The 15,931-nt window shown below is 34.3% G+C and overlaps 1 protein-coding gene across 1 annotated transcript; it reads left to right on the top strand.

Annotated features, from left to right (window-relative positions):
- Positions 1-7,502: 7,502 nt before the first annotated feature.
- LOC143590072 (putative serine/threonine-protein kinase PBL3) lies at positions 7,503-12,093 on the top strand. The gene is made up of 6 exons (XM_077070660.1): positions 7,503-7,669; positions 9,170-9,519; positions 10,314-10,449; positions 10,529-10,665; positions 11,389-11,512; positions 11,627-12,093. Exons 1-6 carry the CDS (start codon positions 7,615-7,617, stop codon positions 12,061-12,063), a joined length of 1,239 nt encoding a protein of 412 aa, XP_076926775.1. The 5' UTR covers positions 7,503-7,614; the 3' UTR covers positions 12,064-12,093.
- Positions 12,094-15,931: the final 3,838 nt, after the last annotated feature.

The raw sequence follows: 15,931 nt of genomic DNA, 5'->3' as shown, positions 1-15,931 counted from the left end.
ATCACGAGCAAATGCTCTGATACCAATTGTAGGTTCCCAGCCGGATCTACACGGAATATGTCGTTCTACGTAGGTGCGGAATCCCTACGTAAGACGATACGAGCGTAGAAGACGATACACGTTAAACACAATCAAACACACGTTACAATAAACAAAGAACACGTTGTATTGTAACTAGAAACACGTGATACACCGATCACCGATTACACGAATTCTAAACAACTTTCTCAAACAAGCCGTAACCTATCCGTATTTATCATACGACAACTTCGCCTAACAAGTTTAGGCGAAGTTGTCACTAACTTCGCTTGTTCAACAACTTCGCCATATCAGGCGAACTTGTGAGACAACTTCGCTTAAATCCAAATACAAAACATACTAACTAGATTACAGACACTATATACTGAACTACTGACATCATGTACCAACAACATGTGACACTATTAAGTGACAATATTATCATTAATTAATTTAAACATCAAGTACACAAGTTTGTAACATGAAATACATGGAAAATATAAGAACAATTTAACGACTTATCCATTTATTGAAATACCCTAAGTTCTAATGTCTTCTTCTTGTTTCAACTTCGAATAAATGTACCTGTAGCATATATATAAAATAATGTCAACTAAATGAATAGTTGGTGAGTTCACACAAGTTTTGATATAAATACATAAAAACTACAATTCCATGAACAAGTGTAAATGAGCAAGTAAGGTCCTTTCCAGTTGGGATTGTGCACCAATGTACTCGGATAATAGCGCAAGTAAGTGTCCTTTCCATTGGTAACAACCATCGTACTTGGATCGGGGGTCCCTATTCCACTCATAACATCGAGGTCCTGAGTGCATAGGGGAGCGTATGATCATACTTAATGAGGAAACCATGAGCACGTAATCTTTGAGCAAGTAAGCAAATAAACACACAAGTCCATGTAGCGAATTGTAGTTTGTAAATAATGAATAAACGAAATTGTAATTTGGATAGGATATATATGCTACCCCCAAAAGTAAAAGCGTAAAACGGGGTGTGAGAAACTTACCTTGAAGTTGAAGACAAAGTTGAAATAAAACCGAAAGAGCGTAAATGAAACCGAAGCAATTGAACGTCACGAACTAAAATTACAAGTACAAAAATTAATTATTACTAACAACTTAAAAAGTAAAAATAGGCCGGGTTGTCGGGGATTAGAGATGTTAAATGTTTATTCTATTATGGAGATGGATATTATAATATTTATTCTAAAGCTTCAACGAATTTTAAATGAATTTTAATATTACCCATAAATTACTATATTAATATCAACGGGATTTTTAGCGTTAACGGTATATTTTATTTTAGAATAAACGTTTGTTGGTTTAGAAATTATAAAGTTATACAACGACACTATACATATCATTTTATATAATTATTTTACGAGTTTAACGAGTGTTACCGGGTTTTGAGAGATTGGTTTTTGAACGAAATTGCTAACGGAAATTAAAACAAGTTTTATTTTAACTATAAAACTAATTTTATTTATTTTGTATGGTTTATATATCTAATTTATTATAACTAATAAAAATGACTTTTAAAAAAATATAGAATGGGTTTGCTATGACCCGGGTTCGAACCCGGGTCTTCATGCCCATACAAAGCATACTCAATCACTGGACCAGAAAGCCTTTGTTGTTGAAGATGGAAAACAATTAGTTACAATTACCTTAAACCCTAGACATTCCAATTCTCTTAATCCATTTCAGATTTGATTGATTTAGATTAGGTGTTTTATTAGACGGGTCGAAACAATGAAAATACATATTACAATTACCTTCCAAAGTTATGATTTGACAGAGAACCGTACGTTGGTCGGATTGTGATGATAAGAACGAATTGATGATATAAAGGAGTTTGTTAGTGTAAAATTATGTCTGTAGCACGTTTAGAAGAGAATATGGATGCTATTTATAGTTGTAATTGATACGTTGGATGATTAATTCGTGTTATTGAAAATTAATTATATTCCGACGGTTTGGGATTTGAATCCGAACGTTGGAGGTGTTATTACGCGTAATAGGTCTTGATTAAGCTTTAGGGTGATGGTGCAACGGGTTTTAATCATTAAAATTGATTAAAAATGGCGTTTTTGGATGGCTTTTAATGTCGCCGGAATTTGTTCGTCGCCGACGGAATTTAGCCTCGCCGGAAAAAGTGAGGGAGGGGGAAGAGAGGGCCGGCTGGGGTTTTTTATTAATATAATATTATAATTTAAATTCCAATTTTCACTTTAAGCCCCTCAACTTCTTAAATATGTATATAAACTATTTTTGCTTTATTAATGTTTAACCCTTGAACTTTATAACCATATGTAACTTAATCGAAACTTGGTATATTTTATTATCTTGGGATTGTTTACGTTTTATACCCTAGAGTTTGGAGATTGATTATTTTATAAACTTGTATAGCTCGGAGATTCGTTATTTGATCTAAACAGATAAACAATGAACGAGAAATACTTTTAAATCGTCATAATTAATATATATATATATATATATATATAAATAGAACAAAAAAACCAAAAATTTAAAATGGGTCGAATTTTCGGATTTGAAAAGTAACGAATGTTACATAGTTGCACCCACCTCGGCCTCTTTTCCTGTCATCGACTTTCACAGACTTAACCCCACTCGAGGCCTCCCTCTCTCCTACCATCACCACCCGCCCCTTCAGCAGTTCTTTCACGAATTCGAGCAGTTCCTTCGAGAGTCAGGTTCTTCACAGCAGTGGCTACAGCTTGAACAATAGTTGCTTGAATTGCGGGATCCAGTTGAACCCCTTCATTGTTGTTCGGGTTTCCTCCAGCTGCGCTTCCTTCATCTCCGGTGTTGGAAGCTATTTCAACCGAAGGTTGTTGCACACGAGGAGGCCTGCCACGACGTCCAACGCGACCTCCAGCTCTCATAATGTCCCCAGTTCCCACATTTCCTCCTGTTCCAGCCATCGTATTCTAAAAGGGAAAACACAAACGTCATCACTCAAGGAACTATTTAGTACAAGGATAGTAAGGTTAACAGGTAATAACAGTGGCCAGTTGTGATTAGTTGATCACGTTACTTTCTGGGTCCTATACACTTCCTTTTATGAGTCTATTTGTGCTGATTCTAATCTTAAAAGTTAAATAGTCAAACAAGCAAGAAAGTCAATCCATATTAATCAAGATAACATTAACATTTATTAACGAACCATACACTTTACCTTTACTGAGCTTGCTTGAGTGACACACGGCATTCTTGGATTGACATCTTCTTACTTAAATCCCATTCTCTGTTCGAGTCTATGCATGTAGGATGCTTAAATCTCTCGAACTTTGCTCTGATACCAACTTTTAAGGCCCCGTTACCGGTGCCTCACATTTGGACGTTGGATTTACTCATAAACACAGTTCTACAAATCAGAGTTTATTAAAACTTCGCGGAATATAAAAACTTTCATAAAACATTACATAACTTGTCTTAAACAACATCTTGTCTTTCAAACACTAAGTAGTTAGAACATAACACGTCTTGATTCTTCTGATGCCAGTCTCTTATTCAATGCCATGTGCTCCCCTCAAGCGAGCTGCCTCGTCCTACTCACCTACGTGCATACTAAAAGTCAGCTACGCTGAGTGAGTTCTAGTTAATCAAGCAAGTTACATACAACCACTACATGCAATTATATACATATCCGAAGACACATAGTCCACTATCTATACTGATTACCTTACCGCTTAACCACTTACCTGTCACTTACGTCTTAGCCACTTGTTTACGGGAGTACGTAGAGGCTTGACCTCCCACGTTCTCTCGTTATGCCACTTATTAACGAACGCACGTATAGGCTTGCCCTACCACGTACTTACGTTATGCCACTTCAATAACGAAGGCACGTATAGGCTTACCCTATCACATACTATCGCCATGCCACTAACACCCTTAGTAGACCGCTTACCGCTTTTATCACACTCTACATCTACTTTTCTACAACACACTTCCTATCAGTTTATCATTTATATAATAAACAAGTCACACCATAACATTCACACACTTATAATCACTTAGAGATCATTTCCTTTGCCGACACGTGCAATATCCGAAGATCGTTCACGTACCAACAAGCAATCATTCATATCAATCACATATATCATACATGACATACACTTACCATTTAAGGTAATTGTATTAACTATCACATCGAGTATGCACACAGCCCCGAAAACATAACAAAGAAAGGGGCTAGAAACTCACCTGGATCCTGTTTCTTTCTCCGTTAATTGTAATTCCCTTCTTTAACTGCGCCCTGCTAACTTTGAACGTTTTTAGGTTACAGTTTAGCTTGGTTATCTTGTATTTAGCTTGTATATCGTAGATCTATCAATACTCGGCTTGATTTTGGTCTCGGATCTTCTTCTTTCTCTTGGCCGTTTATATATAGTAAGGAAGGTGTGTGTGTGTTCTTGAGTGTGTAGAGATTAGGAAAGGATGGAAATGAGAGTTAGGGTTTTAGGATGATTAAAGAGGATATTTATATCCCTTGAAGCCCATGAACTCTACGCCCATCCACAATCTTAATCCATTTTATTAATTAAGTCCATTTTCTTTCTTTATTTAATATTAATTAAATATTAACACACGATATCTAAACACGACTTTCTTTATTTAATATTAGAATATTTAGGATGTTACTATAAATATATATATATATATGTAGGATTGATTTATTTTGAGAACCACTTTGAGTTTTAAGAACTCGAAAGAACTCAACGTAACAAATTTTTTTTACACATGTGTAATAAGTAAGTGTAAGTGATGTACAAAAAATTATGGTATTTTTTTACACACCTAATCGACTTTTTACACATGTGTAACTAACGTTTAAACTTGTGTAATTATCAAAAATACTTATTCTCTCTCCTGCTTTATTTTTTAATTAAATTTAATCTCAGCCACATATTTCAAATCATTTAATTAGATGTGTGGTTCAAAATTGAGTTCTTAAAGTTCTTAAAACGCACCATGGTTCTCAAAATAACCCTCTCATATATATATATAGGATGAGTCATTACAGAACCCTTAAATTATTTAAGAACTTGAAGGAACCCTTAAAAACTAACATTTTTTATAAAATTTTTTGTATGTTATTGTTATTTGAGTGTAGTTTTATCACGTTTTATATTTACATTTATGATTACAATTATACAAATTAGTTTTACACATATCTAATTTTCTTTAACACATATGTAAGTTTGTTATTACATAAATTTTACACATATTAAACTTGTGATTTATATACGTAAATAAAAAATTTATATATTAAACATCATAAAACTACTCTCAAGTAATGTTATTAAATAAAAAAATATAAAAAATATTTGGTTTTTAGGATTTTCTAGAAGTTCTTAACTTTTTTTGAGTTCTTAAATGAAACTAACCTTATATATATATATATAATATATAGGGGAGGGTTATCCTAAAAATAAATAGTTTCCTAGGAAGCCTAGGAATAAATCATAGCCATTGGATCATGCTAATCAATAGTTGAGATTTAAAATTACCAATAATCGACATAATTTCCTAGAATTACTCTTTCATCATTATAACCGACACAGTTTCCTAGAATTGTTCTTTCACCATCATTTGTAATGCCAAATGTCAAAATTTTCTTGGTTCTTACCATTCCTAGGAAACTCCTTATTCTTATTTGAACCCTTTTCTATATATATATAGGGAGAGGATCATGAGAGAACTCCATTTTATAGAGAGAACTAGAGAACTAATAATGAAGTATTTTTAATTTAACTAAAAAAATATTTTTAAAATTTTTTTTCTTTCATCCTTCTTATATGTTGTTATTCTTCACCACAAAAAAAAAATAAAACTAAAAAAATAAAAAAATTAACGACTAATGCACATATGCAATACACCGACTTTTTTGATAATGCATATGTGTAATAGTGTGCATTTTGATATTTGAAATAGTGTTGAATAGCATATATATAGTTGTTTGTATTGTTTAGAGAACTAATAATGAAGTATTTTTAATTTAACTAAAAAAAATATTTTTAAAATTTTTTTTTATTTCATCCTTCTTATATGTTGTTATTCTTCACCACAAAAAAAATAAAACAAAAAAAAAATAAAAAAAAATAACGTGTAATGCACATATGCAATACACCGACTTTTTTGATAATGCATATGTGCAATAGTGTGCATTTTGATATTTGAAATAGTGTTGAATAGCATATATATAGTTGTTTGTATTGTTTATTTGCAATAGTGTTATATTATATACAAAAATTAAAAAAAATCGATATAGTGCATATGCGCATTAGTGTTGTATTACATATATGCGATAATGTATTTTGCATACAATTATTAGTGTCGTATTTGCATATATTCAATAGTGTGTATTGGATAATGCAGTTGTGTTGAATTATATGCAATAAAACACTATTGTATATATGCAATAGGCATTAGTGCACATATGCACTACATTACTACACCGACAAGTTTTTTTTTTTTTTTTTTTTAGGGTCAATATCATCTTATTAGAATGAGTAAAGAAAAAAAATCACAAAATAATTTTTTTAAAATAGTTAAAAATAATTATTTACTAGTTCTCTCTAGATCCCACCCTTATATATATATATATATTGGATCATTTCAGAAGTTTTTTTACAGCGAGAAGTGTGAGAAGTGAAGGTGTAACTCCATTAATCCCTAATTTCACTCCCTTTCTTATGTGTAGGTGCGTTGTGTAGGTGCATATGTATGTGTGTAGGTACGTATGTTTGTATATGTGTGCGTATGTTTGTATATGCGTATGTATGTTTGTATGTGTGTAGGTACATAGGTTTGAATGTGACTCGGTACATTTATATGTTTGTAGTTGGTTTGAATGTGTAATTAAGACATAAATACAACCAACCTACATATATGTATGTAACATCATATGAAAGGGAGTGAAATTAAGGATTAATTAAGTCATACATTCACTTCTCGCACTTCTCGCTGTAATATCACTTCTCGCAAGATCCATCCCCTATATATATATTTATATATATATATATATTTATATATATATATAGGGGAGGGTTATCCTAAAAATAAGTAGTTTCCTAGGAAGACTAGGAATAAATCATATCCATTGGATCATGTTAATCAACGGTTGAGATTTAAAATTTCCAATAACCGACATAGTTTCCTAAAATTGTTCTTTCACCATCATTTGTAATGCCAAATGTCAAAATTTTGTTGGTTATTACCATTTCTAGGAAACTTCTTATTCTTTTTCACGTTTAGCATGTTAATTTCATTTGTACGTTAACCTTCCCCTATATATATATATATATATATATATCCTAAATCGAAAGTAGTTGGGCTATGAAGAATTCATTTATGTCAAACAGACAACAGTAGTTGGCGAATACAAATACCAAGTCAATCAAGAACAAAAAAACAACATATGGAGATCCATCCATCCTTCCTGTTTTTCATCCCCTTTCTTACTTTGATGGTGACACCCTCTTGTCACCAATATATAATATGAACACAGCCCCTTAAATTCATTCTCATTCTCCTAGGGAAATTCAACATGGGAAATTGCTTGAATTCTTCTTCTGCTAAAGTGGATGCCACTCTTAGCTCTGGTAAGTTGTTTGAAATTGATGTTTCTTGTTTATGTTATCCTTGATCTGGGGTTGTAATTAAAATTGTTATATTTTTTAAATTGACTTGTGTTTTTACAAATTTTAGGTTAAATTAATAGAATTGCAGTTTATGTTCGTTTGAATTATCCCCAATTTTGATTTCAGTTAAATGAATTGGGGGACAGTGATGTTTTTGATTTTCAAATTGGATAAAATTGTACGTATTTGCAGTTGGCCTATAATAATTTCACATCAACAAATTCTTGCCACCAGTCGTACCTTTCGCTCTAGATTTTCTCATTGGACCCGTTAAAAATCTGAATTTTAAACTGATGTTTTAGGGCTTTGATTGGAAGGATACGAGTAGATAGATATAATACTTACCTTGAAATAGTGATCCAAATGACGAAACGGTGCTTCAATTCGTGTGTTTAAACTTCCAGTTAACAATTCAAGCCGTTTGGAGCACCGTTTTGTGATAAGTTTTACATTAATCGGCTCGTATCATCCTTTCATCAAAAGCCCTAAAACATCAGTTTAAAATTTCTAAAAAACTTTAAAAGCACGCAGTTAAGTTTTTTTTATAGAGGTTGAATTATTATCGGCCAACTGCAAAAAGGTGGGATTATTAAAACTAAATTTGCCTTATTATTTTTACAAAATTGAATCATATTTTTCACAATTTTCGTTTCGATTAATGTAACTAAAATTAATGGGTGTTAATTTGGTTCCAAATTAGTTCAAATTTTTTCCAATTTTGATTTCAATTTGATGAATTGGGGATAATGAGATCACCTTATTTCAGATTCGAAATTATTATTATTATTATTATTATTATTATTATTTAATATATTCAAATTTGCTATTTCAGTTTAAAATTTTCTATTTTTATCCCTAGATGCTCATCACATTACAGTTTTCGTCCATGTGGTTTGTTAAAATATGTTATTTCATTACAAAATATGTTAATGAGAGAGACGAAAATTGCAACGAAAATGGAACTCTAGGGAATAACAAATTTAAACTTTTGGATTGAAATAGCAAATTTGAACAAATAAGGATGAAAACCGCAGTTTATTCCTGTTTAACAATATTTCAAATTTTATTAACAGTGCCGTCGCATTTATACATATGATACCTCACAAATTTCAATCGGTTACACAGTTGACCCCGTAACTTTTTACATATGGTGACCTTAATTCAAGTTTCGTTAACTTACACAAAAAATCCAAACAAGTTTTTAATGTGGTATCCCGTGTGTTTTTTTATGGTACCGTAGCCACACCGACCAAAATCTATTGTCGGTAGTTGGTTTTTCGTCACTCCACATATATACAAGTCTCCCGTCATAACATGGCATGACTAGTAACTAACTATTATTAGTGTAATGTAATTAGAGCCTTTTGTTTTTGGTTTCAAAATTGAGTCATGTTCTCCCCAATTTCAGTTTCAAATAATTAATTTAGTTTCAAATTGGTTCAATGCAATTATTATTAACAGGGGTCTCAAAAGTGGGAAGCAAAATCGGGTCGTCTTCGGGTCCCTCAAGCATGACGAATTCGACTTTCAGTGGGGGAAGCAACAGTATTGAAAGTGTTAGTACACCAAGATCAGAAGGAGAGATATTATTATCATCGTCTCCAAACGTGAAACCGTTCTCGTTCATGGAGTTAAAGAATGCAACCCGAAACTTCCGACCCGACAGCCTTTTGGGTGAAGGAGGATTTGGGTATGTTTTCAAAGGTTGGATTGATGAAGTAACTTATTTGCCTGCAAAACCTGGCTCCGGAATGGTTATTGCTGTCAAGAAACTTAAGCCTGAAGGGTTTCAAGGTCACAAAGAATGGCTGGTATGCATCCTTTCATGTTGGATTATCGTGTGTCTGCATAACTGACCCCAATCAAAACTGACTGTTTGGTTTTATGTTTTTTTAGAAAACCGGCATTTCGGTTTTGTAATCAACTATAAACTGAAAAAACCGAACAGAATTAAAATAACTGAATAACCAGAAAAACTGATTTTTAGTGATTTTTAATAAATTAATAAATGGTAGCAAGCTCTTTATTCTTCGGGATAGAGGTACGGTTTGCATATATTCCGCCCTAGCAGACTCTACTAATAGCTGTGCTATTGGTGGGATTTTACTTGGTAGAAATGTGTAATAATTAATTGGTTAATAATTAACAAAAAGATTTAGACACAACATTTCATGCCCAAATTCTTTATTTTAGGTACCTTTTTGTCACAAGTTTTCAATCCCAAATCATAAAACTGAAACCGAACAGAAATATTTGTTCCTAATAAAAACCGACGGTTTGGTTTAAGATTTTTAAAACCGGTTTTTCGGTTCCGTTTCAGTTTTGCTATCAAACAAAAACCGAAGTAAATAACCAAAAAAGTTCATTTCAAGTGATTTATAAGAAATTAATGATGGTGTATTCCAAAAATTTTAGGTAATAACCGTTAAGTTATTAATTAACAAAAAGTTTAGGCCCAAATGGTAACTAGAACCAAACCTGAAGTGAAGCCATTGTAAAAACCGAACAGTTTTCAAAACGAAAACCATCTAGGTTTAAGCCTAAAACCAACCCACGCAAACTCATTTCCGTAACTTTTGCTGATGGTTAGTTCACTTGTTTACAGACAGAAGTGACTTATCTTGGTCAGTTGCATCATCCTAATCTGGTGAAACTTGTCGGCTACTGCTTAGAGGGTCATAACCGGCTTTTGGTTTATGAGTACATGCCTAAAGGAAGCTTGGAGAATCATCTTTTCAGAAGTAAGATTTCAAGCGTTTATTTTCTGTATCATTTATATAGTTTTAGATCGATTATTGAACACCTTCTTTCGATTTATAGAGGGTCCTCAACCGCTTCCATGGGCCACCAGGCTCAAAGTGGCCATAGGGGCTGCAAGAGGCCTAGCTTTCCTTCATGATGCTAAAGACCAAATTATTTATCGCGATTTCAAGGCTTCAAACATCCTTCTTGATGCGGTACGGTTATAAAAAAATTTGCTTTTGTTAATTAATATTCTTTGATTACTATTTACTAGAAGTCCTAAATTCCAAAAAATAGGTTATTTTCAAAAGGGCTTGACAAATAGGATCTAATTTTGATTTAAGATAACGACTTCTATGTTTTGGAATTCACAAAACTGAAGATTTCATATGAGGTTATGTCATACTGTGTTGTAGCAGTTGAGATCACCATGTGATAATTTCAGTTTTGTGAACTCCAAGACATAATTGTGACTCGAACAAACACGAACGAGGCGTGTTCTTGATTTTTTTGTGTAACTTTAACCGAGCAAACGATTGACGTGAACAATCAAATGAATGTAGTTTTCTAGTCCTTGTTTGTTCATTAAAAAAACGTGTGTATTTGTGTTCGTTTGTGTTTGTTTATGTTCGTTCGCTAATAGTATTATGAACGGTGTAAAGGGAACATAACTGGACCTAGTAAATTTAAATGATCACATAAATGAATGTAAAGGAATTAGCTTAAACATACAAAGTTACAAACTAATGAACATAAACGAACGTTCACGATAACAAACATAGATGATCGAACGAGACATGTGTTCATATTCATTCATTGAACTAAATTAACAAAAATGCTTGTTTGTGTTTGTTCATTTATTAAACAAACGAACTTTCTGTAGCAACTTTTGAATACTTTTTTGCCCTAATTTTGATTATATTGCTTTCTTGACACAGGAATTCAATGCAAAACTATCCGATTTTGGTCTAGCTAAAGCAGGGCCGACAGGCGATAGGACTCACGTGTCGACTCAAGTTATGGGTACACATGGCTATGCTGCTCCAGAATACGTTGCTACAGGTCTTTACTCTTTTAACTCCTTAACACTTCAAAATCAACCCTTTAGCATAATTATTATTTATTAAACCAATTATTTTAACTTTTGTAGGCTAAACTCGCATGTTCTCTCAACAGGTCGGTTAACAGCAAAGAGTGACGTATATAGCTTTGGTGTCGTTTTGCTAGAACTACTATCGGGTCGTCGTGCAGTAGATAAAGAAAAAGCCGGTATTGAACAAGATCTTGTCGACTGGACAAAACCGTACCTAGGAGACAAACGAAAGTTGTTTAGGATCATGGATACTAGATTGGAGGGACAGTATCCTCAGAAGAGTGCTTTCACTGCAGCCACACTTGCTGCACAATGTCTTAACATAGAACCTAAAACCCGACCACGAATGTCTGAAATTTTAGCCAGTTTAGAAGAGCTTCAAGACGCCAAGAATGTTTTAAAAGATCGAGCGGGGTCTAGTCCGGTTCCTAAATCACCAATGGGTCATCGTCAACGGCGTTCGACGCCCTTGGGGTCTCCGTTGCCGACGCCGCGGCAAAATACTAGTCAAGTGAGATGAAAAACATACATAAGTTTTTCATGAGTTTTGTTGTTTTGTACGTATATGATGATGTGTTTAGTATTTTCAGGAGTTTTGTTGTTTGTATTATAAAAGTAACAAGAATTATGACGTCGTGTGAGTGTGAGTGTGAGTGTGAGTGTGAGTGTGAGTGTGAGTGTGAGTGTGAGTGTGAGTGTGAGTGAGTGTGAAGTAGCTATAGTATTGGTATCTTAGATATCCCCCTTTGTGGTTTTAAATGTCGCATATAAAGCTTCAAACAAAGAGGTTGGCATGGCTTGTTAGGTCTATCCCGAAAATGTGCCAAGACTTACATATAAAGTATAAACTATAAGCCCGAACAGACCCTTTTAACTTAAAAAATTCTTAACCAAAAATTCTAAGAGATGTGATCCTCATACGTCATCCTCACATGTCTATACGGCTCGTATATGCCTATACGGTCGTATAGGGTACGAATAACTGACAAGGGGACAAAAAAACGGCTTTTTGCAGCCTATACGACCGTATAGACCTATACGAGCCGTATAGGCATTAAATGACTCGTATTGCTCTCTGATAAAACCATAAAACCTATACGGCCCATAAAACCTATACGGTTGTATAGGGCTATACGACCGTATATAAAACATTTGCAGAAACTCAGACTGCCTTAATCGCTGCCGGAAAACGACTATACGAGCCGTATAGTGCTATACGACCCGTGTAGACAGATTTTCAGTTCTCTAAGCTTAAAACATGAAAGATCATTATGATGGTTGATAAGATTAAGCTGAAAGTAATTTGACTGAATGTAATATCAAGATTAAAGCTTAAAACGTGAAAGATTTGTTTGATGTTTTATAAGATTCTACCAAACGTTGTTTAACTTCATGTATTTTTAGGATTAATGAATCTAACAAAAATAATATAAGTATATGTGATCTTGTTAGTTAATTTTTGTAATTCTTGTTCTCTCTTCTTCTTGGCTCTCTTATTACATAGATTAATGTAATAGTATTAGAAGTTTAAACAATATTTTACGTCAATCTTTGATGATTATTATCCAGAAAGTAACTCTGGTGAAAATTGTGGAGTTAACGGTGGTGAAAATTGTGGGGTTAATGATGGTGAAAAGTGTGAAGTTACTGGTGAGGAAAATTCTGAAGTTGGCGTTGGTGAAAATTCAAGCAACATATTCGTTTTTTCAACCGATAAGGTAAAATCATAAAAAAATAATTTTCTTTTCCCATGCATCCATAAAATATACTTTCTTTTCTTGTTGATAATCTACAATTTTTTAAAAGTGTTTAGTTGTTTTAATATTATCTACACTACCATTCCTAACATAAGAATTTTTCTTATAGATATTTTTATCTCTCGATGAATTGAAGAAGTGGGTTGAAAAAACCGGTCATGAGAATGGTGTTGTCATAGTCACTGAATGGACGATTAAAAACGCCAACAGGGAGGGGAACAAAAATTTTCTTATGTGTGATCGAGGTGGAGTATGCAAGTCAACTGTGAAAGTTAAGCGTTCAGGTACAGTAAAAACTAATTGTCCATTCCAATTAGTGGGTAAATACCACGACGAGTATAGTGATTAGATGTTACGAGTGAGTCGTGATGCCCACAGCCATGAACTCACTCAACATATGGAGGGTCATTCATATGCTATGAGGTTGACTGATGAGCAGAAGATTACGGTGAGAGACATGTATCGAAATAAATCGGCGCCACACAATACTTTAGCATATATACAAGAGAAGGACGAGACAAATGTCTCCTCGCTCAGAACTGTGTATAATGAAATACGTAATGTACGTGTGGAGATCTATCAAGGAGAAAGTCACATGCAAGTTCTTTTCCGACATTTGTATGATAAAGGTTACACACACGATTTTCGCAAAAATCCATCCACCAATGCAATGGAGGATTTATTCTTTATGCATCCCACGTCCTACATTATGTTTCGTTCTTTCCCGCACGTGTTGATTATAGACACGACGTATAATACAAACATATACAAGTTTCCGTTTGTACAAAATCGTTGGCGTAACTTCAACCGGCAAGACGATTACTATTGCGTTGTCTTTTATTGCAAAGGAGAAAGAAGATAACTTTAGATCGGTGTTAACGAGGCTTAAGAAAATGTTACACGAGTGTATGATGCCACGGGTGATATTAAAAGATAGAGATCTTGCATTGATAAATGCTTGTAATGTTGTATTTCCAGATGCTGCAAAGCTGCTATGCAAATGGCACATATCCCAAAACATTAAAAAGCATTGCAAGCAAAGTTTCGCCAAAGGAAATAATTGGGAATGTTTTGAAGAAACTCATAGAGTATGGGTATGGGTGCGGATGTCATCTCCGCACAAGTTGTTCATTGCCATGCGCCTGTATGCTTTCAAACTATTTGACTGAATATGAAACCATTCCATTGGATTTAATTGATACCTTCTGGAAGAAGCTAGATTTTAATGCGTTATACTTTGATCATGAGAAAGATATTAGTTGCGCGAGCGCTGTAGATGCATCCACACAAGAGTTTGAGAAATAGTCAGAAGGTGGTAAAAGAAGTATGTTGTCAGAGTTCTGGTCATTTATCAAGCCAACCTCATCAAATAATCAAGTACCCGAGGTTCAAAAAACACCCATGGGCGTCCAAAAACAGAGGACAATGTGAAAAAGAAGAAGAAACATGAGCCCTCCCTTACACGTAGTAATTCTACGGCGTTAACGTTAAGAGATGACTTTGATGAGTTTCTACCTCTACAGTTAGAGCCTTCTAAACAAAGTTCGTATTTGGGTAGCCAGGAAAGTATTAGACAAAGTTTGTTTATGGATAGTCAAGAAGGTGTTAGACAAAGTTTGTTTATGCGTATCCAAGAAGGTGTAAGACAAAGTTCGGTCGCATGTTCTCATGATATGGTTCATTACTTTCACCAATATTTGGATTGAGTACACCCCATGTTTCGTTCATTTGTTACACATATACAGGATGTGGCACTTGACGGGAACTGTGGATATCGGGCAACGGATGTTGCTCTCGGTTATGATGAAGATAACTGGAGGTGGGTACGAAGTGAGCTTCTTGAAGAGTTAAAAGCTAATGAAGCACAATACAGGAAGGCCTTTGATAATAAGCTTTTTTCTGAGGTACGCCATGGCTTAAATTGGTTCGAACCGGGTTTTGCACCCAAAGCAGACTTGTTGGAAATGCAATCCATGGGTTTTTTGATTGCTCCTAGGTTTGGGGTTATAGTTCACTCATTTTCAAGTGATAATTGTTCAACAATATTCCCCTTGTTTTATGGTCCACAACATAAACCACAACATGGTACCGTTTCTATTCAACATGTCTAATCATTTTGTAGTTGTTCATTTTTCAGGGATATACCCGGAGGAGTTGGATGACCAACTCGATACACATATTTTTCTCCAGTTTGCTCGCCGAACAGAAGCTCGTGACCCACTTGCTAAGTTTATCGACATGTTATTTATTGAGCTGTGCACTATTGATTGGTCTTTCTTGGATAAAACGGGTCAGAAAGACCGTGTCGAGGATATCATCAGGGTGGACACTCCTTAGAGGTGCATGGTTGCCGGTAACAAAGTGGGGGTATCGAGAGATTACACTTGAGTTGTTATCCACTTTTAATTTCAATCAAGCGTCGATCAAGTCTATTCAGACCGTTCCTGCTATGTCCTTTCGGTTGTGTGGTAGGGAGTTCAACCTTACTCTACCATGGTTTGCAATTGCACTTAGATTATAAACCCATGAGGAGACGTTGACTGATCTTTTCTTGGACACTCACACAAACATGGGCCTACATGAGTTGTCAGTGTGGTGGTCGTAGATTGGTATTGGTAGTTATGGCACAAA

The sequence above is a fragment of the Bidens hawaiensis genome, unplaced genomic scaffold, assembly GCF_021521415.1.
Source record: "Bidens hawaiensis isolate Kalapana, Puna unplaced genomic scaffold, B.hawaiensis_p1.1 tig00038151_1, whole genome shotgun sequence".
Classification (NCBI taxonomy): domain Eukaryota; kingdom Viridiplantae; phylum Streptophyta; class Magnoliopsida; order Asterales; family Asteraceae; genus Bidens; species Bidens hawaiensis.
Note: the sequence above shows the minus strand (reverse complement) of the source record. Positions and strands in the feature narration are given on the sequence as shown.